Genomic DNA, 23,735 nt, shown 5'->3' on the forward strand with positions numbered 1-23,735 from the left:
TAAGTGGAGGAAAATGGATGGATGGATGGCATTCACAGTGTACTGGGGATTTGTGTAAAAGCACAGGAAGTGCTTGTTGGGTAAAGTGGGATTTGGCTGCATGTGTATTGTTTCATTACCACTGTGTTTTCCCCAAGCAGCTCTAATGGAAGCATCCAAATAAGGAGGATGTTGCACTGGAGACTTTGTGACCCTCTTTGCAGTGTCCCTTGACAATGGCAATTAAAGTACTGGGTCACTGTCAATGGGGAAAAAGAGACAGAAGAAACAGGAACCTCAATATTATAACTTCTAGAAAAGCTAGGACAGAATGGTACCACCAATGAATCAGTATTCAAACCATGATGACTCAAGTCTAACAGAGAAATGACCTTAAAGTAGTTGGAAAAAGCCAAGAACATCTCAGACTGTAATGTTCTTGCAAGAGTGAACTGGGGGACAGGGCATTATGCTTCTGTAGCGGCATGAAAATCATAAAAAGGGAGAAAGGGGTTGATGCACACATTGCATTATTCATGTTGATAATATCATTATCATTGCAAAGTGTGAAAAAAAAAACAGATACAACTCTTTTTCTGTCTGTCACTCTTCACCAGGCTTGACCTGAATTTTGATTCTCTGCAGTCCTGTGCACATTATAATGGCTTGTTGTGACTGTCACAAACAGCAGCATACTGTATGTCTGCTCTACTGTAGTGCTGCCGTCACATCCTGCAAAAGGCACAGAGTGCAAAGTAAGCGAAGTAAGGATGAAAGGAGAACGAAAAAGGAAGTGAACTTCTGACTTCCACCTCTCACCATTCTTTATTAAGCCAGTGACCTCGCCATCCACATAAGCTTATTTCTAGAGACCATACAGCCAAAAATATCCAGCACAATCAGTTAGGAAGAGCAAGGGGGTGAAGAGGAAGGATGAATGGATGGAAGGAGTATGAAATAAAAAAAAAGAGAGAAATTAGCTTTGTGGGGAAGGCCAAGGAGAGGACTGAGAAAATGGAAAGAGCATAAAGGGGCACAATAGATGGGAAAATCAACAGTGGAAATCTGTAATCTGGAAGATAAAGATGAAGAAAATGGAAAGAGAGACATCATGTAAGAGGGTCATTAAGGGGTCCTTCTCATATTAAAGCAAAATGTTAACAATAGCAAGAAGTGGCTCAACCTAATTACTGTCAGCCACCCCACCCCCCCAAGGGTTTCACGCCAATATCTCATCTCTTTTTTTCTCCCCTCTATATTTAGACAGAAGTTACAGCCAGGTTAGGAAAGGAAGACAAAGTGTGTATGCATGCATGTGGATGAATTAGCTTGGTGGCTGTGTGCTGATAATTATACCCCAGTATGGGCTGACGGTAATTAATTGTTTTAATTCTAGTTTTGGGGTCATGAAGGACAGAGTTGTTTAATTGCGAGCTGTGCATCTGTAAATACTCTGACGGCAGAGTCAGCAGAGAGACGATGAAAAGAAGAGGTCTGCGTTAAGACAACACCGCGCACCGCAGACACCCGCACGTAATGTTTATAGACTGGTCTCAAGAGGACAGACTGCCAAGGAAGCAATGAGGCTTAACTATCTCTCTTTCTCCAGTAACAGACACACCTGACTCACCTCCCCTTACAAAGATCTCCACACTTGTTTCCCATAACTCTCACCTCATCCCTTCTCTTCCCATTGACTCTCAGCTCCCTCTCTCCCTCACTTTCTCATTCTACCCATTCCAGTATCACCAACTCTCATTTCACCTTCCCAACATTTGCCAACCCATATCATTTTGCCAGGCGGTCCCCCATTTTTGTGGAATTGCCTGTTCTGCATGGATAACTATGTCTCCATTCTTAAAAAAAAAACAAAAAAAAAACTGCAAACTTCAGGAAACAATTAAAGCAGTGCAATGGTGCTAAAGCCTACAATATTGGAGGCACCATGTGCAGAGAGCAGGGAGGAGGGTAAAGAAAATAGAGAGAGAGTTTTACCACCAACATGGAGTCAAGGTTCCGGCATCTCCAATGCATCAGATTTTCAATGGAGGTACGAGGACACCTACTGGTTGCAGTAGAAAACTGCACCTCTGAGAAAACACTTGTGGGCAGTATTGCAGCCTTCAGCAGTGTTTCCTGAGTGGGATGCCCCAAGGATTTTCAAGATAATGCTCTTAGGGCAAAGATGTTATTAGGTCTTAAGGAGATGTCCAAGTGAAGTCTCAAGTCTTATCAAAGGCCTGGAGGGTAAGACCATGTTAATTATAAGGAAGTAAGTTGCATGTCTGCTGAAAATCAACATGCCATATTTTTCCACTTCAAACCCGCATTAATAGACCAATCAGTTCCATTTCACAGGTCTAATGACTTAATATTAAAAGTGTGTGGCCTTGCATGGTAAAGTCTATCCATCACAGTATTATTTGTTTCTTATTGTGTTGGGATTTAACAAGGTCAAAATCTGAGACTTTTGCTTTGAAATAGTCAGCAGTGTTTGTGCTATATACAGAAACACTGAGTCAGGTCATGTCATTAAAAAGACTGTTCTAGCAGCAGGGTAGTCCAAGCCCTCATTTCTCAACATAGGAGTGGCACAACTCAGAGCATCAGGTTTAAGATTTTGCTTACAGCTAGCAATATTTGGCATTTTGAGGACAGTGCAAGAAGCTGTTAACAGTGAAATATTTTCACATAATATACAGTAGCTGTACATGTTAACAAGCTTACTTATCTAGAGATTCATCAGGTAGAGAGCAACATTAACACTGATTTCATGTTATAATTGTGTCCACATGACAAATCTAACTTTCATTTTCCTTTAAAGCTCCATCGTACTCCAACTCCCAAGGGAAATCTGTCTCTTTGGCTGCTAAATGTTCCAGTATGCTAACCAGCTAGTCACTAACTTCTTCTGTCTGCCAGCTGGCGTTGGACAGGTAGTGTACAATAGCATTCAGCTGCCTGCTCAGGGTGAAGAGAAAGTTAATGAGAGCTATGAGTGAGTGAGAACAGTAAAGCTGTGGGCCAGAAAAACAAAATGACCTAAAGGAAACTTTTTAAAAAAGTCACATCAGAGAGGAACTGCAGAGCTGGGTTCATCACTACAAGCACCCCCTTTCACTTTACATAGAGTTATCTAATCCTTTGTTCCCCCATCTGTGGGATGTGCTGGAGGGCCCATCTCACAACTCATGTGTGTGTTGCCAACCCCTGGACTTGGGAACATAGCTTAACCTCTTACACTAAGGTGGCATATTTGAATTCCGTTAAAATTTTAAACACTGCTTGAGGTTTTTAGGCAGAGATATTCACCCAGTAATTAACTACCATGAACCCGAAACCAGAGTTCCCTGCAGACCTCCCTGGTCCATGTTATTAATTCAGGACAAAAGCCCAAGTCCTCCTAAAATTAATATCAATCTGCAGTTATAGGCAGCTCTTTATACCTTCAAGAGAAAGAGAGACAGAGAAAGTCAAGCAAACTGCACACACTAAGAGACTGATCCCAGATCCTAAACCACATCTCCCCTTTGGCCTCCTCTCCCCACCCCCATGCTCTCATCCCTTCATCCCTCCAAGTCATCCTCCGCACTTCCTCCCGTCACTACCATGAAATTAAGCTTTTGACTGTTTTCCCAAAAACACACACATGCACAGACACACACGACACCACATCAGGGCCCTGAGGACTAGTTTTCAGGCCCAAAGCATTCTCCCAAGTCAATCCCAGTGTTGACGAAATCAGGCGAAAGGGGTGATTGATGAGACGGTTTGGATACAGCGCTGCAGAGAGGGAGAAGTGAGACCGAGGATCTCGCTACTCTCCCACGCCACTTTCGCTATCCTGATGATGACATCACCATGGCCAGAGAGCTTCAAGGTGTGACGGTGATCAAGTGTGATTAGCTGTGTCGGGGCTGATGGATCCCAGAGGGTTTCACACTACAAAAGAGTTTTGGGGATTGAAAGTTGGAGAATGAGGAAAAAGCAGTGTTGGCATGATTTTTGTGTCTTTACTGGTAGAAAAAAAAAACTGCATAGTAAACTGATAAAACCATGCAAATATAAATCTTGTTTTATTAAACTGAAGTCTAGAGCAGACTAAGTAAATTTTGTCATGAATTGCATCCTAGACATTTTTAAGATTCAAGACAAAAAAAAAACAAAAAAAAAAATCATTAAACATCTTGTGCCCTGGAGCTGTTACCAATGCTACATTTTACACCAGCCAAAAACAAGATGCGTTTCTAGCCAATACTGTTGGTTAGTGGCATTATCTTCTTATAGGGTTAAGGTGACATTCCCATGAACAGGGGTGGATCTAGAAAACTTTGGACAGACTCGGAGAGGGGTGGCATGTTTGAAAAGTGTAAACCCCTAGTTTTATGAAATAATAAACACATTATTAAGAATAAAACTGTTTATTTGTGTATAAAAGAGACAGGCATAGCTAACTTGGCTGCGCTCCTTATTTATTCTTGGCCAGGGAACATCTTGATCTGAGGCGAATCATGCCAAGTACTCCACAACAACAGAATGGTAGAAATGGTAAATGGACTGTATTTATATAGCGCTTTTATGCACTGGCCAAAGCGCTTTACAGGGAGATTATACACCATTCACCCATTCACACACACACACACACACTCACACACCGATGACGAGAACAGTATAATTAAAGGAATACAAGATACTTTATCAGAATATAAAATGAGTCTTTATGCAGATGAGTTATTATATTTACAGGATCCCTATAATTCTCTACAGGAAACTTTACACATTATTAACACATATGCAAATAATATACTGCAGGCAATCATATAAAATGAAACAGATTTGACCAATATCAATTGTAAAGCACCAAAAAAAATGTTAGTTGCAATTAAGGCAACAATTTTTCCATTGGTTTTCATTTTTCATCCATTAATACTGACAAGCATCACATTCTGACTCTGGCAGGGGTGGCCAGTCAGATCCTGGAGGTGGCCAGTGCCCCCACCTGGACACCCTCTGGCTCCATCCATGTCTCATCAATCTCTTCTGAACTTAACTATAATGGTTAAAAATCAGCATTTAGCATTGCCTTTGTTGGCAGGAAAAATTTTTATGAAGAAGCTTGAGTTAGCCAAGTTTAGCTTAGCTCTCAATAGATTTAAATCGATATATAATAATGTAATTGTGTGCATCTGCATCTAGCACCATCTAAAGACTTTCTGATGAGGCTTTAAAGTACAACAAGACACTGGGGTTAGGGTAAAAGACACACAGACACAACTGGCTGTTTTCACTGAATACTGATGTCATCTGACCCAGTTTCAGATCTTTACAGTGGAATCCTGTAATCAGAACAACTCAGAACAGCTGTGTAGCTTTGAAACCCTGGTGTCAAAATGATAAACGATGAGCAACAAAAACAGTAAGTATTGTGAACAGTACAGCACACACACAAATACATGGACTGTGAGGAAAAGCAGCATATCAGTTTCCTACATAAAGCAGTGCTGAGAGACATCCTTGCAATCATCATCTACCCTGTTGAAGTGGCACTGGGTGGTACACAGGGTGCTACAGGGCCTCAGCTGGCTGCACAGTGCAGGGATGACAGAGATTGTACCCGACCTCTCCATTCACCCGAAACATGATGAAGCTCTTTCAGAGGGAGGAGTCGCACTGGCAGGACCACTTTACCAAGTCTAAACAACGATTCTCCGTTCACACACACACACACACACACACAAGGAAAGACAGAAAAAGAGTGCTCCTCCTCCGTGCCTACGCCAACAGTGACAGAGTGTGAGGAGCCGACTCGTCAGCATCCCCCGCCGATTCCCGCACCACCAGCAACAGAAAACGTCTTGATAAATAAAGCAGCAAATGCAACGGAAAGAGAAAACGAGGGAGAGACAGAGGGAGCAAGAGAGCATGGAGGGTTATAATTAGCAAGTGATTAACGAGCCGGTGTCAGACAGGTCCCACATCATTGATTGTGATGTTGTGCAATGCTGCTGCTGCTGCAGCAAAAGCGAACTGGCCCTGGGAGGGGGCGCTGAGGTCACCGCTCACACAGCAATGTGTTTGTTCTTAGTGCAAGATACATGTAGGCCATTAGTTTGAACATGAAGGTAAAGAACATTATGTCAGATAGATTATAGACACAGATTATAAACACAGGACACACAAAAAGCCACTTTGAAAGGATAAACAAATCGTATAGTTTAGTGTTCATCTGTGCTTAGTATAAATTTTGTTAGAGCTCTGAAATGTATTTGATCCCCATGTTTTATATTGACTCAGTTTAAATGCAGATAGATCACACCATTACCTCTGCCTGTGTGGTGAACATCAGTACTTTCTGAGAACTGTCTAAGATGTATCTGTAGCATGGTAGAGTTTTACCCTTTGGTCTGATAAACTTAGATGTTTTATTTAGGGTGTTCTTTATTTAATACTGATGCACTGAGCAGTTTGGCTTATTTTGCTACTGGGAAAATGAGGGTTAAACACTGTGGTACTATCCATCCATTATTTATGCCGCTTATTCCTAAATAAAGTCACAAAGGGGCTGGAGACGATCCCAAATGACACTGGGCGAGAGGCAGGGTCCACCCTGGACAGGTCACCGGTCTGTCATAGGGCTGACATGTAGACAAACAACCACACATACTCACACTCACTCCTACAGGCAATTTAGAGTCACCAATCAACCTAAGCTGCATGTCTTTGGACTGTGGGAGGAAGCCGGCAAGAACCCACACAGGAACAGGGAGAACATGCAAACTCCACACAGAAAGGCACCGGGTCAGCGCAGACTCGAACCTGGAACCTTCTTGCTGTGAGGCAACAGCATTAACCCACTATAGTACTATATCTGCACATACAGATGAACAGCTACAACTTCGTAAGTACACTAACCACTGTTTCCCAGAATCATCACATGCTAACAATGTGGTTATAACAGGCATTAATTGACACTGGCACCAAATTTGAAACTCTTTAAAAAGGTGAAAATTCAAGCTAATGTTTTTATAAGCTCAGTCAAAAACAACTGTCTTCATTTAAAAGTGCAGCTAAAACCCGTGGACGAATGTTGGTGCAATACTAAAAGTTTACTGTCATCTTGCTCGCATCTTTGTCCACTCCCTCCTAAGCCAAAGTTCAAACTCAACTGTCACACAGATAAAGAAGGAAGAGAGGTGCAGGGAGGGAGAAATGCTGACGGAGGCAAACAAAGAGGAGAATCTCCTTTTCCTGTCCTCCTTTCTTTCTTTGAGAACTGGTCAGGTGCCAACATCAGTGCACTTGACTGTACGACTGGGCAGGCACACAGAGTGTTAGCCTGTCACACATGGCATAATGCCCCTCCATCCATGCTTCCATTCTTTAGCCTGCCAAGCCAAAGATGATGACAATGAGGAGGAGAAAAATAAGAAAACATTTAGGTACTTGGTTCAGCTGCTCATGGTAAAGATATCCGTCCTGCAAGAATGAAACCGACTCCACGGGTGTGGAGGCTGTGGGCATCAGCAGGCGACAGGAGGAGTGCAACAGTGTGTGAAGAAGTGCATGCAAAGGGTTTGGGGCTTTAGTAACCATTAGCATGTACAAGTGCATGTGTTCCCCCCCCCCATCTACCTTGTCACTGTTGTAGTAGGCCAGGCTCTCCCCGTCGAATCTCACCCACCTCCGCTGAAAGACACGCTTTCTGCAAAGAAAGGTGAAAAGGTGAGGTGTAAATGTGTTTAATGCATTCTCAAATTAAACCATCTGGCTCATTCAAACAAATAAACCACTGTTATGTAAAAATATATGAGGTGGTAAGTAAATCCTCACTGAAAAGGTACTCCTATTTCATCAAGAGTGCCACTAATTTATTTATTAATGTCACGGGTTGTGTCAATTAGCACAATCAAAACAAATGGCTACTTTAAGTTTGAACATTTAACAGCCCAGTGGCAGTTTGCCAAACCTATGCAAATCGGGTGGTGGGGTAGAATATAAAATGGAAGAAAATGATTGACAGCTCTGCCTTCAAGCTATGGTGAAGCATGCACAGTAGCACCAGGAGACTGGTTTAACCAGAGCAAACCAAACTAAGAAAGCTGATATACTGTACATCCCATTACTCCAAGGTTATCTCCCATCTCCCTTTTTTTTCTCCACAGTACTATGCATTATGGATAGAGCTCCCTCAGGTTCCTGTGTCTAATAAGTTCTAAATAATCAAAAGACAGAAACATATGACTAAGCAGCATAGAAACAGGAAACACTGCTGTGTGTGCTGCAGAGCTTCCTCACCACATGCAGACAGTTGAGTGAGATATTCTGGGTTGTTTGGTGAAATGTGCTATGCTACAACTGAACACACACCTACCTTTACAGGAAATAAATATGACCAACGTAGTAAAGCTGCAATGAAACTGGCAGCGATGAGGTCTGTGCAGATTCGTGTATCATTACGTCAGAAGAAAGAAAATGTACAATGTGTGATCATCTGAACCGGACCTCTAATCACATTTATCAGCCTTGAAAAGTAGCTTAACGTACCCCTGAGGCGACAGTTTGTCCAGCCAACCCGCCTTGAGCACCTGGATTTTGGGGGCTCCGTAGAAACATGCATATGGGGAAATATCAGTCACTTGATTTCTGTTCGCACCCTGCAGAGCTTCTGTAGGCTCCGAGTAGAGGTCACACTCCACCATGACCAAGGATCCATCCTTAGGGCCAGAGGCAGCTGGAGCGTCAGGGGCCACTGCAAAGTGTTGGTCCAGAATGGCTTTCGGCAAAACGCTGGCGTACTCGTCCACTGTTGAGTATTCATTTTTGTAGGGGTCTGGGATAGCTAGAGCTGGTGGAGGATCTTTGTCCTTAGGTGTATTGCTTCTGTATAAGCACAGATGACATAAACATGTTAAACGTTTATATACTACAGTGACAAAATACCAGTACTTTACCGCCTTCTCTTGTAGAACATGTCAAGTCTTTCAGCCAAATCACTGCTACAGTAGGTGTGGTTTGATGATGATGATTAAAGTAGGGCCTACCCACAGTGACCCACGCTGGAGTACACTTCTGCATAACTGCAGTGAGGTGAGTGGTTTAACAACCATTAGAAACAAAAACAAGGTTTTCAGATGGTGTTATGTTAGAAATTGTAGCCAACAATTTTAGGTAAGGACAAGCTGCAAATGTATTTTAACATCACTGTAGAACTTTACACATGAGATGCAGCATGCTAGAGCAGGCCAGCTGTGTCCCCCTCCTTTCAGTTTTTATGCTAAGCTAATCACCTCCAGTAAATCCATAACTATCATACACACGAGTGTGGTATCGACCTTCACACGCAACTCTTCGCATAAAAGAGATGCATGCAAACAAACTGAGGTATTCAGTGGCTGGAGTTTATTAAGAGCTTAAGACCACTTGAAAATGCTTAGTTCTGCTTTGAAAGTGCACGTACACTTTAACAGGCAGATACATAACATGATCAAATCTCCTCAGCCATGTTACACTGAGAATAGTCATGGCAAAAACGTCAGTGGTCAGTTGTTCTGTCTTGACATTTGATGTTCAATCTACACAGTGAGAACAAGGGAAGGTAGTATTGTATCAGCATACCATACCTCTGTTTCTGTTTTATGTTGTCCCTCATACCCTTCTGTAATGCTTCTTTAGCACCTTGGTCCTACAGAGCACAGAAGAGATTAGCATCAGATGAGGAAAAAAGCCCATCTGTCTGTCAGACACTTATCATGTTACTGCACTACGCTATGTTAACTTTAGTGGCTTTGTGACATTTCCACTGACATTAAGGGGCACACTGTGTCCATGGTGACAACATTAACAGGAAGTTTGGTGGCCAAAAAAAAAAAAAAACAAACAAACCACAGATTGTGCTGAAGATCTGAGAAATGTCTCTTCCTGTTTGGCAAGCTGATACTCACTGTCCACTACTGGGACCGTATGCTGTCTTACCGGAGCACTTTCAGGGTTGTTGTACAGGAATGTTTCTCCATAGGGAGCGATAGGCGACAAAGTTCCTTGAAGTGAAGCTAAAAAGGACACAGAGACAACACAATAGTTTTTTTTCCATTGCACTGAAACAGTGTGAAGGCCTAAACATGGTGCATGAAAGTGAAGAGCTTAACAGGATTGTCCCAGTCAAATTTTAAATCACGCAGATGTTATAGCGCCCTTTGATTAAACCAGCTCCTTGATCTGAATAAGTGTGCCAACACTTGATCCATGCATGTAATTAAATTTTGTTTTAGCATGCCTCTCCCTCTGCCTCGGCATCTTTCCCTGCCCAACGGGGAGCATGATCCTCTTCAGTGTGTCTCAAGCAATCTCTGCCAAGGCCATTTCTCTGGCTTAGCTCCTGCAGGGACCGTGGTCGGCGGTCAGAGATGAAGAGTAGAGAGACTCTGGACAGACACTATTAGTCTGGAGACCTGGGGCCACCCTGCGTGGGCCACATTCTGTCACTGTGAAAAATGACACCACACTCTCCTGGGGATTGGGAGGGCCAGAAGAATCCGCCACAGGGCTCGACACACACACACACACACAGACACCGGTGGAGGAACAGATATGCACAAAGACCATGGTGCACAAGGATCAAAATGGCCTCAGAAACATAAAGACGCCTTGAGACCACCACAGGCATCAAAGGATGGAGAGTCGAATAAGCAGAGACTCGCACTAGTGCCCTTACAGATGTGAATGTACTAATTTTTACAGCTTTACAGACACACACTTCCAAGCAATGCAGGTCAATACAGAAGGGCACAAAGGGCAGGGTCAGCTTTATGCACGGGTCAGTTTACTTGATGATAACATGCACTCCAACAGCAGACAGCAACCATCAGTCACCATCTATCAGCTGCACTTCAGGAAACTCGTCAATCTTTCCGAGGGCAAATACATTGCTATTCTAGTCCGATGATGAACCCACACATTTATTTTACATAAAGGGGAAGTGCCTTAAGAGTAAAACTTCAGTCTGCCTTTTGAGTAAACCCCTGCCCAGACTACCGTGTTGTTACAGAGCTCTTGAAGAAACAATACAGACAAATGCATTCTTCAAGAGCTTTTTCTTGTGAAAGCATTCATAAGATAAGGTGTGATGGTGTTAATTAAAATTCTGTGTGCCTCCAGGAGTAAGTTTTAATTGAATCCAACAATCATTCTCCAAAAATACACTGCACATATTTTTCTTAAAGTTCTGGATCTTGGAATAAACTCTTCAAATATGCTTGGGTAAAGCGATACGTCAAAAAACGCCTTGCTAGACCTCGCTGTGGTGGGAGATTCAGCTCCCCGTTTCCCTGCTCTGGGACCGCCTTGGCTCCCTCTCTTCCTCCACTTCTCAGCCTGTTTTGCATCCTTCTCCTCTTCCTTCCTCCCAGCTCGCATCGCTGTCTTGCTTTTCTCTCTCGTCTCACTCCCTGTCTTGATCCATACAGAGAAGAAGTTGGAAAAACAAGGCCTACCAAGAGACACCTGCAGGAACGGTACACAGAACAAGCGAGGAAGGGGAAGCCAAAAAACAAGCTAGTGTGAAAATGGACAGAAATCTGTTGAAGAAAATGTCAAAGCATGGTCAAATGTGGTTCCACAAAGACCGACATCTTCACCAGGCATTCACGCAGGCTGTCATCACACAATCCTAGGAGAAGGCATAATGTCCCGTCAGATGAGACGTGAGGGTCGACTAAGCAGAGTAAATACAGCAAGGGAAGAGGCAAAACTCAAAACGTACTTGTACTGGTTGTTCTACAAGCCTGTGTGTTGTTGGCAAAGTTAAACAACTTCTAAAAAACTTTGGAGAGCTAGATGACAGGAATACACACTAGGGTCTCGCTGAGGGACAAGATGTGAGAGAGCATATTCCCTGTGAGACGAGCGCTTGAAACGAGGGCGACGCCGTTTCTCATGACACCCCCCCCCACCCCCACTCTTTTCCCTCATCTCCTCTCCCTTCTTTCATCCGGGCAAACAACAGCACCGCCGACTCTACTGCCGGATGAAATATTCATAGCAGAGATGAAGCGGATGCAGCTGAAAGACTGCGTGTACCTTTCTGTATGCTGTTGGCACCGGTGGGACCTTCGGAGCCAGTTAGGTGTGGAGGGCTGTTTGCTTGCGCTGGTGGCACGCTCCTGAGGAGGAAGACAAATCAGCAGATTAGAACCACCAGGGCAGCAGGTGGGGAAAAAACAAGTAACACCATTTAGGCATAAAGATGTGGAACTCGATAAGTTAGTTTCACTGTTTAACAATGTGGAGCACAAGTGGAACAATAACTGAATATTAGAGCAATTTGAGTTCTCCATCACCTGAATGAAAAGCAAGACAGTCGTGTTTTCATTTGCATTCATGCAGTGGCAGTATATGAAAATCTACTGTATTGCTCCAGATGCTTTATTCATTTATTTATTTTTTACAAAAAGTACACATTCTCCTAAAGTCAAACTTAATGCTTAAGGAAAAGTTAAAGAAGAATTAGGTGAGAAGATCGATGCCCCTTTTATTTCTGGACAATAAACGTGCAGCTACAGCCAGCAGATTATTTTAAGACAAAGACTGGAGGGAATCTGCTAAGCAGGCTCTATCCAAAAATAACAAAATCCCACTTACATTAAAAGAAAGTTGACATTTCAGGGAAAAGCCTGAATCACTTTCGTGCTGAGAGTTAAACGAGAAGAAACCTCTAAACCTCCACTTTAGTAAACATAATCTGCAGGCAGCATGAAGTGAGCTTGGGGCAAAGACAAGAAACTGGGGGAAGTCATTAATAGACAATACTGAGCCTGGCTTTTTTCCCCCAGAAGTGAAGCCATCATGAGTCGATCACACCCGGTGGCTGGTCGCAGAATAGTTCATAAGTCCCGCCCCCGCCATGTTAGTAGATGGGCTATGAGCTGGACTAAAAAGTTCAAATCAAATAGATTTGTCCCAGAGGTCATTTCTGGGGCTTTTGGTCAATATGACGCTGATGTGTGTGTGTGTGTGTGTGTGTGTGTGGTCAATGTTCTGGTAAAGCTGTTTTTATTAAAGTTATTTGATGATTTAAAAAGAGGTGTATTTTGGATGATTTGACAGCTTTGATTGGAGGTCTGATACGTCACTCAGCTACTCCGTCGTCCATATTTATATACATTTTGTGGTTTCTAGTATTTTTGCTAAGCTAATTTAACCAACTGCTACATGTACAGTGGTATCAATAACACTCAGCGAGAAAGCAAAGCGAAGAAGTCATTAACTTAAACTGTCATGTACCTGTCCTCAAGCGGTGGTGTGGTCTGACTGGGGATTTCAGGAACAGGCCGGTGCCTCAGTCGATAGGAGCGAGTTAGCCGTGGAGCAGTAGAACTGGGCTCCACCTCATATATAGAGTTTTCCACCATTTCACCATGAAACCCCCCACAATCTTCAGTCGCTGCTTGGCGAGGAACTTCATCAACATCAGAGCTCGGCAGCAAGGAAACGTCCCAGTCTGAAGGCATTTCAGAAATAGAGAGAGACTCACTACTACTGCTGCTGCTGCTGCTGCTGTTGTTGTTGTTTACCTAGCCCTTGTTGTTGTTTACCTAGCCCTTGTTGTTGTTGTTGTTGTTGTGCGTAGAGCTGGCTGAGGTGGGCAGGAGTGTCTGTTCTCTGGGATGACCTCAGTTTCTGTTCTCTGTCCTACTCCTGGTGGCAAACTCTGACTCCCTTCATAATTATACTCCCTCCTCTCTGTTGGCTGGTAGTCCTGACATGAATTCTCCTTTTTGTTCTTTCGAAAGATATGTCTCGGGTATAGCATGGGCATCCTCTGGCGCCCACTATTCTCCTTCTCTCCCTCCTCACCACCACTCTGCAGATTCACCTCTAGTGCTTCCAAACTGCAGAGGATGCGCCTCCGATGGCCTGTTGGAAGCACACTGAGCTCCAGCAGGCGCTCATCTGTGATGTCCTTGCAGTCCACCAGCACTCTGTACCCTCCCTGCTGGAAACATGGGGCGTACTGGACCAGGCGGAGGGAGGACAGCCACTCCACAATCTCCATGCTGGGCTCTTGTGGTTCCAGCATGATGCTCTAATTCCACATCTGCCACATCAGGACAACCTTTAGAAGATGTAGGAGTTGAGATTTGAACTGTAGACACAAAAAAGAAAACAAAATTAACTGATGGAAGATGTAAACTTAAAAAGCTGCATGCACTGTAAAACAGAATTTAATCTTTTGCTTTAGACAGAACTTCAAGAGTTAACTGTTGCATCATAAAAAGGATTATTATTAACCTTTGTAAAAAAAAGCAGGAATTATTTAAAATATCTCTTAGGCTCTAATGTTTTGTATTTTCCTAGAAGCCAAAATAATCCAAAGTGGATTCTGCCTCCATTTTCAAGGTTAGAGTCATAAGGGTTCAATTTTTATCTTTAATAATCAACTGATGGCATTATTAGAGTGTAGCTGTGGAAACATGACCTACTCGAGGGAGCAGTTCAGCATCTTGGGAGATACTGTTCATTCGCTTTGATGAGAAGAATGATACGACTTTCATGTCTGTACATGAACCTAGAGATGAATCTCTTAGCTTAACAAAATGGAAATTTCACCAGCAGTGACCTGCCCTCACCAAGTACGATATGAAATGCTTGTATATACTTGGTTGCTTGTGCACTTAGGCATAAGTATAGATTTATTGCCAAGTATTATCAGAAATACGAGGAATGTGATTCCAGCCCAATGGCCCCCCAATGTGCACAACACTATAAAATAGAGTAAAACCAAAGGATAAAAATGTACACACATGCATATATACACGTTAAAAAAGAACTACTAAATGTATATCAATATGTTGTTGCACAGTGGTGTTTACTGCGTCCTGCCATACCCTTAAACATAGACCAACTGCTCGTCAGTGGGCGTAATGAAACACGGAAGTCTAAGTGTGGTGGTTTTGGTTAAATACTGAAAATGGAAGGGGCATGGATCAGGTCAGGCCCTGTTCCTCTGGTTTAAAAAAAAAAAAAAAATCTGCATACATGTTTGTTTAATGTACAGAAAAGCTAATTAGAAAAACTAAAATGACTTTTCTGTTTAGGAGTACTTGGATTTCAAACTGAACCAATGCAAACATGTTAATTTGTACGTTTCAGGGGAGCCGGTAGACTGATGTCTCCCCCATCTCACATTTTATACCACAGAAACATGAGTGGTATAGATCTCCTCATGTATAAGCAAAAAAAGCAAACTTCTTTTTCCAAAATGTCTATTCCATAAGCTTGCTCTGCAAAGATCAAGAAACATGTACTGTATAGTTTGCAACACTCCTGGATGAAACTGCAGGAAACTGCAATAACTGTGAGGAAGTGTGTTGCCAGGTTTGGTTAGAGACATGCGGTACCTTGAGGTCTGATCAAATAAGAAAGAAAACTGAATTTTTGCACAAAAAAAAACTTTTCAAAATCATGCATTGATGAACTATGGCAGATCAACGTGCTTTCAAGCACCATCTCTGTCCATCTCACACATCAACAATTTCACATGCACTTCTCTTTTATTTACTTTATAAAGAGGACATGAAGTGATACTTCTGCTTTCAGGTAAATATGGCATGTAGATGTGTTTATATTTGAAAGTTTGCTGTGCAGTTCACAGAACACTTGTGAACAGAAACAGATATTGATCTGTTTTAATTATAGCATGATGTGAGTTGTACAGCATTTTATCCTCTAGTGCATTTCTGCACAATATTCTAATGTGAAGGAAAAGCTGCAGTATTCATGCCATGGTAAATCAGTTGTGCTCATGCATGCTTTTCAAACTCAACCTGTTTCATCTTGTGAGCATGCAGGCACAACATTAAAATCCCCGCTCTACACATGGCTGTATTAAGTCTTCATCCTAGAGGCCTATACATCCAATCAGAGCAGACCAGCATCAACATGCAGGGACCTGTACTGTACTTTATCAGCCAGCAGTGCCACACGTCAAAGCTTGCTAGCATATTTGACCTGGTCTGTTGCATACACGCCCACTCACACAGCTAACATTATTAAGGAGTCTATATGGGAGTTCTGGTCCACAGATTGTGTACAGAGGACAGCAAAAGGAGAACTACACAAATGAACCAGCTTACACACACAAACCATATGGGCATGAGAAGTGAACCAGCTTACACACACACACACAAACCATATGGGCATGAGAACAGCTGGTGAGCATGCAGACATAAAGATAAAACACACAACTCACTGACACACAACAGGGCTAAAAGAGATTCCTTCTTCTACAAAACAAAACTATGCCAGCACAGAGCAGGTATGTGTCTGTGTTACACCCACTATCTGGTGACTCCTACAATAGCACAGGTACACTAGGAGTGAGTCACAGCATGCAAGCACACCTACCTGTGCACATCCCTCAGCCAGCCAACCCTGAACAAAGTCCACTTTGTATCCCCTTCCTGGTTTGCAATTTGTGTTCTCTATCTAAATATCCTAAATTTCAATATTAAATGTTGTTTCCTTCTTTACTGCTTTATTTGTGCGGGACAAATACAAATTAATTTACAGCAAAGATGTAAAAGTGTCAGATTTAGCCAGAAGGCTGAGGACTCACACACACACCTTTGCAAGAATGCAACACAAAACCCACTTTTGTTAAGCAATCCTTCCGCAAATGTTGCTTGGTTGGTTGGGTAGGAGCCTCTGTGCCTTTTTAAAAAGGCAGGTAGCAGCAATATCAGTGGGTCACACGTATGTGATGTGCGCATTTGTGTGTTTGCACATGTTGGAAATGGTAAAACGATTATTTTTAAACTCATGTCTGAGGGATGCGGTTTTACTCCACTTCCTTTTTACACTTATTTTAACCAGCAAAAATGACTGGTAAATGATAGAAACGACTGGTGGTGCCTCCAGCTCGGACGCTTTAAGCAGCTAATTTAACTTAAACTAGTTTAATCGTGCCTGCTAATTGTAGTCGGCTTTTCATAAACACTTGGAGTCAAGATGTTGGCGTAACGCGCTACCGTACGACGTTTAGCAAAACTTACCTGCGGGTTAAAAACAGGAGAACGGCTCTGCATCATCCGCGCACCTTTACGCACACTTGTATCCAGCCTCTGACATATTATTAATCTGTCTGTCTGTCTGTCTTCTGTCCTCACGGCACGTTTTCACACACGCGTCAGTTTCCGTCCCCTGTCTGCTCATGCGTTGAGAGTAACGCCCATTTCAGCGCACGGCCACTTATTACCTGCAATGGTGTGCGTTTCAGAAGAGAAGTCGTCACCTTACTTTGCTTTATACTCCTTAGGCTAAACACTGCAACCAGGAATGGTGTTCTGCGGGACCCTGTTGCGCCCACTCACCGGGTCAGTCTGTCAGTGTGGTGTAAGAGAAATTAATCTCTTTGATGGATCAGATAGGTCTAAGTCTGTTTACACACAAAAAAGCGCGTGTGCATGCAAAGTGGAGGCAATTGTGGTATGTTCCTGGGAATACGCATGTCCCAGCTTGGTCCCGAGGCCCCAGGATACGCATTCAGCACCAACAGGAACGCAGCAGCCTGCCTCGCACACACATAATGAAGCGAGTCCTGAGGAGGAAAGAACACCTTTTGGTCATTATTTATTAAAGGTGCAGCAGAGTTAAATATAACGCTGAATTTAAAAGGTGTATGCCATTGTTGCAAAACATTGGGAATTTCCGTTGTAGACTGGCATTTGCAGTGATACGCCAAAGTAAACACATTAACATTAAAGGCAGAAAGCCTCAAGGATTAACATGTTGTAAACATATATATAGTTAGTACAATGAATTGTGAAAAAATGACATACTATGAATACAACTACTACAAGCAGATTAAAATGGCAGTAAGTTTCTAACTGTATTGCAGATTTTAAAAACTAAAATTATATGTGGCCCTTCAATAGAATTTTTCAATATATTTATTGTTTTTATTTCGTGCCGTGTCATATTGTTCTTCCACTGATGGATATCATTAGTAATGACAAAACAATAAGAGATAAAATAGGTAATAAAATACCAGGGTACAAGTTGCACAAAGCAGCCACACGATGGCGACAAAGTGCTGCAGCACTGTGGCTCTAATACTTAAATACTCCTTTTTCGCTGAAGATATTTTGACATGTAACAGTTTATAACGTGAATAATTAATGTAGCTGCCTCCGTTTTATTGGGCTGGTACTAAAATAAAGCAGAGACGTTGTTGATATTAATAACAACACCTGTATTTTTCTTTATGTGGGAAATCAAACTATCTGCTGGGACACCATCCCACGAAGATCTCTGCAGTGCATTAAAGGAAATGAATGCTTTTACCTCTGATACTTTAAAACTCAGTTTGTTGATAATACCTTTGTATATAACATTTGCAATGGATTTTCATTGAAATGCAGCAGTTTAAGACTGTTACAGTATATTTCTTCATCAACTGAATATGCAAATCCACAAACTGAAGCTTCCCACAGTGTTTGTGATGTTTCAGGCTTAGACCTCCTCCTCAACATTCATATGCCTGTGAAACAATTACCATTCACTGTATTTAAAATAAGAATATTATGCAAAATCCCCTTCTGACCGCTAGTTGTTTTCGAATGATTCGGGAGGTGACCTAACAGGAGAAAAATGAGTGACAGAAGGATAAAGGCGGGGGAAGAGGTGTCTGGAGGACGGCACTCTGTCTTCCTGTGAATCGTCTGCTCTTTTGTTCCTCCCTGCCACGCCTCCGAGGGTCACCTCGGCAACATGTTTTACTGCTGGCAGCCATATAAATACAGCATTGGCTGCTTTAAACTGGGATAGTTGGACACAGTAACACTCAGTACCGAGGACACAGCAAACAAGGGGGACTGGACTTCAACTCTAAAAGGAGGTAGCCTACACAAGAGAATGCAGTGTATTTTAGTTCATATTTGATATTATTCACCATATTTTGTTAAATGACTGTATTACTTTTATGCAGCACAGACTGCACAAGGGGAAAAAAATACAGGCCTGATGAGATAGTCCCGACCATGACCCCTGTTGTATTTTCCAGCTCAGCATGGATGCAAATCCACATATGATTAAAGAGATGGATGAAGCTCTTCATGACACAAGGGGTGACGACGGTCTCCTTAACATGATGACTGAAACTATTCAGGTGCTTGAAGCTGTCAGACAATCCAGGAATCACTGTAATGGGGCGGTGGGTGGGAGGAGAAGCATAGGAGAAGAACCAGAGGAAATACAGAGGGGTAAAGGAGGGATGTTCAATCCAGCAGAAGATGGAGAGGATGGAGGGCGAAGGAGGAATGTTGATGAAGAGCAGGTGGAGAAAGAGTGCAAGAAGAGAGTTCTGGCAGTGCTGAGAAAGATGAGCGTTTTTCATTCAGACAGAGTGACAGCGTGGAGAAAAGCCCTGGAAGAATGTGCCCGCACGCTCAACAAGTCTCCAGCAGGTGGCAGCGATCGACAAAATCCACCTACAGCAGGTACAGTAGAGGAACTGACCCATGTTTCTCTGCATTTTAGAGATGTTAAAAATAACATTTGACAAGATAAAATGTCTTATCACATTGAGTCTTGGGAACTTTTGAAATTTCAGTGCCAGTTAAAGAGAGAGAAAGTAGTTCAAGCATCAAGTGAACATTAAAGTATAAGCAAATGTCTTGGTTAGTGTTAAATGCAGAGTTGAATTTGATGCGTATTTGAAACTGATGCCGTTTCTTTAAGTGTACGTGCTGAAGTTAATGAGCCAGTTAAAATAAAATTCCTGAAAGGAGCTGAAGCGTTATTGAAGAGACTTCAGATGCGCTTCAAATATTTTAAGCAAATATTTGTCATCAGCGTTCTTGACTATAGTTAAAGAATCTAAAATGTGCAGAGGTTTGTCTAGTAAGGGTTGTCTGTTTTACTTGTTTAAGGGCCAGAGTGTGAAGCCACACCTTGGTCAGACTCCTTTAGCAGAACTTTCCAGGGTGTTGCTGAGGACATAGAGAATATTGTCGACAAACTGAACACGATCATAACCAAGCTGGATGCAGAAATCCTCCACGTGTCTGTAGAAGAGGCCTCACTTCAGGAAACCAGAGATCCAGAAATGCCAGAGCAACCTGAAGATGGCAACAATCACCTGGAATCTAAGGTTGAGGATGGAGGGGCTCTAAGCTATACAAGGCCGTCACCAGACCAACTGTCAGACTCCATATTCGGCAATTCTGACTGCAACAGTGTGGAAGAAACTGGAAAAGCGTTAGAGGTCAAAGGTCAAGTGAGTGGTAATGAAGGCTGTGTTTCTCTAGAAAGTCAGATAGATTCACTGGAGGAGACAGAAAAGGACACGGAGATGGTAAACAGCAAAGAGGAGACAAAGCGTGAATGGATCGCCATAGGGTAAGCTGAGAAAATCATCACTGTTTTGACGACAGTTTTGTGCTGTTAAATCATCTTGTAATTAATTATTAATATTCCTGATGTCTGCTGCTTCATTTTAGACACATCTTATCAGACTGAGAGGACAAACCTGCTAGACACTGAATTCTAGTGTTTTAGAAATTCTTAAGATGCCAAATGTTCCTATTACAACTACAAAGATAGATGCAGTAATATTAGTTTAGTTTATTGATGTTGGGAGCAAACCATGCAGTATGAAGCTTTTTCTTAAGATTCTGTGATGTGCACAGTCTCCCATGTCATTTGTTTCAACTTGAGCTTCGAATTCTAGCGTGTACAGCATAGAGAATGCTTTCATACATACTGTATATCTATTTTAAATTAATGTCCAGGCTCATCGGTGAACTAGAGGGCAGCCAGTCGCACATACCAGATGCATGCTTTATTAGAGCATCTGCAGGTGTGGCTGAAGTCCTGAGGTGCGAAGCGGCCGACACCTTCAGCTGCCTCATGGTGACCGGCTCGGAGGAGCTGGTCAGCAGAGTGATCAGGGTCAGAGTTCAAGATGGAGCCAACTTGCCCTTCCCCGTGACAGTGGCTGTGCCTTTCTGGGCACGTTACCGCAGCAGTTACAGGGACGTGGCTGTCAAGGTGGTTGACGGGGAGAGGAGGGCGAGCTACATCACTCCTGTAACAACAGAGGGCACATACGAAGGACAGAGGGTAACATTGTCTTTTATTTTAGGATCTGAGAGCCTTGTGGTGCACCTTACGTGATTTCCATTATTTTGGATTTACAATCATCAGCATAAACATTCTTACTGAAACCACTTACAGCAGGTTTTATACTTGTAGTATCAGTGATCAACAGTCTCAGAAGTCTTGGGCACTGTTCTCTCTTATCAGCAGGAGCAACAGTATGATTCCCAAGACCGTAGTTGATTTAATATAAGAGAGAATATTGCTCTCTGTCAAAAACCGTTGAGCGAGTGGGATATTTTTGTTTATGTTTGTTTTATATGTCTTTGCCAGGGCTCGTTGGCAGAGGTGAGGGTGTACTCCCTGGGCCTGTTTGCAGTGGTTTCCTGTCTAAAAAGAGAAACGTACACCGTTCCTAGGAGAGGATTGTCTCTCAAGCTGCCCATGGACCATCGCGTTTCTCTCAGCTACCTCCCAGGATCCTTCGCTGCACCAGTAATGGCACAAAGCATGGTATGAAGATGATGGTTGATGACTATCTATTTATGTCCAGTGCTCCTTTTAATATAAGCACAGATTTCTTATGTATGTTTGAGACTGAGAAGTGAGAAAAATATCTTTCACTGACATGTGGGTTTGATCGTCGGTGAGCTACCTTCATCACAGCAGTTTGTTGCTTCACCCTGTGTCAAATCCCAACAGCTCGCGCTCACGTTTGTCTTTGATAAAACAACATGTTGTGTGGGGATTACTTTTGTATCGCACAGCCTCTCTGTCCAAACCGCAGCTGTTTCCTCATCTGGTTCAGATTCAGCCGGTAGACGCCATCCTCCTGGTTGCTGTCAAATCCAGGAACGATGCCTATCGCTCGGTGGTGTCTACGAGCCCGCTGCTCTACCTCACCCACCCTACCTCACAGCCACTGAGAAGGCCGCTGAGCGTGACCCTTCCCTGTCCTCCGAACCCTGAAAAGAAGAGGGGCGCAAGGGGCCAAGGGGAAGAGACACAGCATCACCACATGTGTTCTTTTAGTGCTGTTCCACCACGGGATCAACTTGTTTCACACAGAGTGAGGTAAGATAAAGACTCTTTGTGTCTGTCCTATCTATGCAAGGAGACTGCTGATGATAAACCAGTTGTTTTCCTTCTCTTAAACCTCGTTGTTAACATTTCATAATTAATTTTAATAACAATACTTTGCTTTATGACATCTCGGTCAGGTTCTCGGGTGCCTCCTTAAAGTCCTCCAAGGAGACTTCCAGTGAGACGCTGATCGTTCTGGGCTCAAAGGACAAGCAGTGGAGCCTCCTGGAGAAGGTTGCCATCAGGAACCAGCAGAACGGATTAGTGTCGTTTGAGCTCATGGAGAACTTTGACAAGTTAGCAGCAGAATTTTTTCTTTTCTAAAAGTATTTATTGGCACCTAATCATTATTATTATTTTATATTACTTTTTGAAACAAGACATTCCTCACCAAGCAAAAATTAAGACAAAATTACTCATATTTCCTTAAAGAAAACAAACACTTATGGAGCTTTTGTCTAAAATATGCAGCCACAACGCGATGTTCGGCAGTGTATCTGTATCTAAATATCTAAAACAAATCTTGTGAGAAAACTGATTGACTGAACTAATTGATACAGTGTAAAGGAAAACATACCTAGAGCTTCTTACAGACATCGTATTCTTTAAAATTTGGAACATTTTGTTTAATTTAATATATGTCCAGTAGGTAATATGAATTCTTTATTCTGCCTTAAGTATATTAAGTTTGTATTCAGGCTCATGATAACAGACTCATCTCTTCCCTCTCCTCAGCCACAATCTATTCTCTCCATTGAACTCTGCTTCTTAACTTGGCCTGTCTCTGTGTGTCTACCTTTTCCTAGGCTGCTGGTGGTTCGTCTCCTCTCTACACTGCAGTCTTGTCATTTCACCTCCCTGGCAGAGGAGTTAGAGGAGTCAGTCTGCTGCCACGCGGTCACCATCCTCCTCCAGCGCAGGCAGGACGAGCCGCACACGGTCCTGGTGGCTCTCCTGCCCAGCAGGGACCTCAGCTGGGAACGGAACAAACTGCGAGCTCAGGGCTACAGCAGCCTCCTGGAGACCTCGTCAGAGATCTCCATGTGTGAGGGAGACCAGCTTCTCCTGCGTTTCAGTGGCAACATCACCTCCACAGGTAGTGTGAGATTGACTTACCATGTTGTCGTTGCTTGTACATGTAATAACCTGTAATTTTTCCCTGAAGTGCATCTTCTAGCTTTGAGCCGCACTAGTAGCATGGAACAGCAGTGTGTTTTATATACTGTACACTACTGTTTGCCTCACTTGTGTCTTCACCTCGCCCAAGTAAGAAGCGAGGAGAAGATGTAAGGAAAAAAAATGGAAGGAGAGGGGAATCGAGGAAACACATTTCAAGAGACATGAGGCGTCCTTGGGTACATATAGTGTATTCTTCTTTTGCTAAATCTACAGAGGCTCTTTTACTGTCAGTGTGCACGTATTTTTTCCAGTGATATGGGACTGTTTATCCAGACGCACCTGGAACTACTTCCTGGATTCAAAAGCACCATCTCTTTTGCATTTAAAAGAGTTGGAATACATTGCATCCAAAGTTTACCAGCTGTGGTATTATACAAATGTTATTCACACAAAAGTGTCTG

General features: G+C 42.8%; 1 protein-coding gene across 1 annotated transcript in view; it reads left to right on the top strand.

The window, feature by feature from the left end:
• Positions 1 to 18,725: 18,725 nt before the first annotated feature.
• dthd1 (death domain containing 1) overlaps positions 18,726 to 23,735 on the top strand; it is a 6,701-nt gene continuing 1,691 nt past the window's right edge. Inside the window, exons 1-8 of the mRNA XM_020611366.1 lie at positions 18,726 to 18,871; positions 19,037 to 19,472; positions 19,905 to 20,373; positions 20,766 to 21,096; positions 21,406 to 21,585; positions 21,881 to 22,146; positions 22,293 to 22,451; positions 22,962 to 23,251. Of these exons, the coding sequence (XP_020467022.1) occupies positions 19,043 to 19,472; positions 19,905 to 20,373; positions 20,766 to 21,096; positions 21,406 to 21,585; positions 21,881 to 22,146; positions 22,293 to 22,451; positions 22,962 to 23,251 (2,125 nt within the window). The 5' untranslated portion in view covers positions 18,726 to 18,871; positions 19,037 to 19,042. The remainder of the gene's footprint in view (positions 18,872 to 19,036; positions 19,473 to 19,904; positions 20,374 to 20,765; positions 21,097 to 21,405; positions 21,586 to 21,880; positions 22,147 to 22,292; positions 22,452 to 22,961; positions 23,252 to 23,735) is intronic.

Source organism: Monopterus albus, unplaced genomic scaffold, assembly GCF_001952655.1.
Source record: "Monopterus albus unplaced genomic scaffold, M_albus_1.0 scaffold112.1, whole genome shotgun sequence".
Taxonomy (NCBI): Eukaryota; Metazoa; Chordata; class Actinopteri; order Synbranchiformes; family Synbranchidae; genus Monopterus; species Monopterus albus.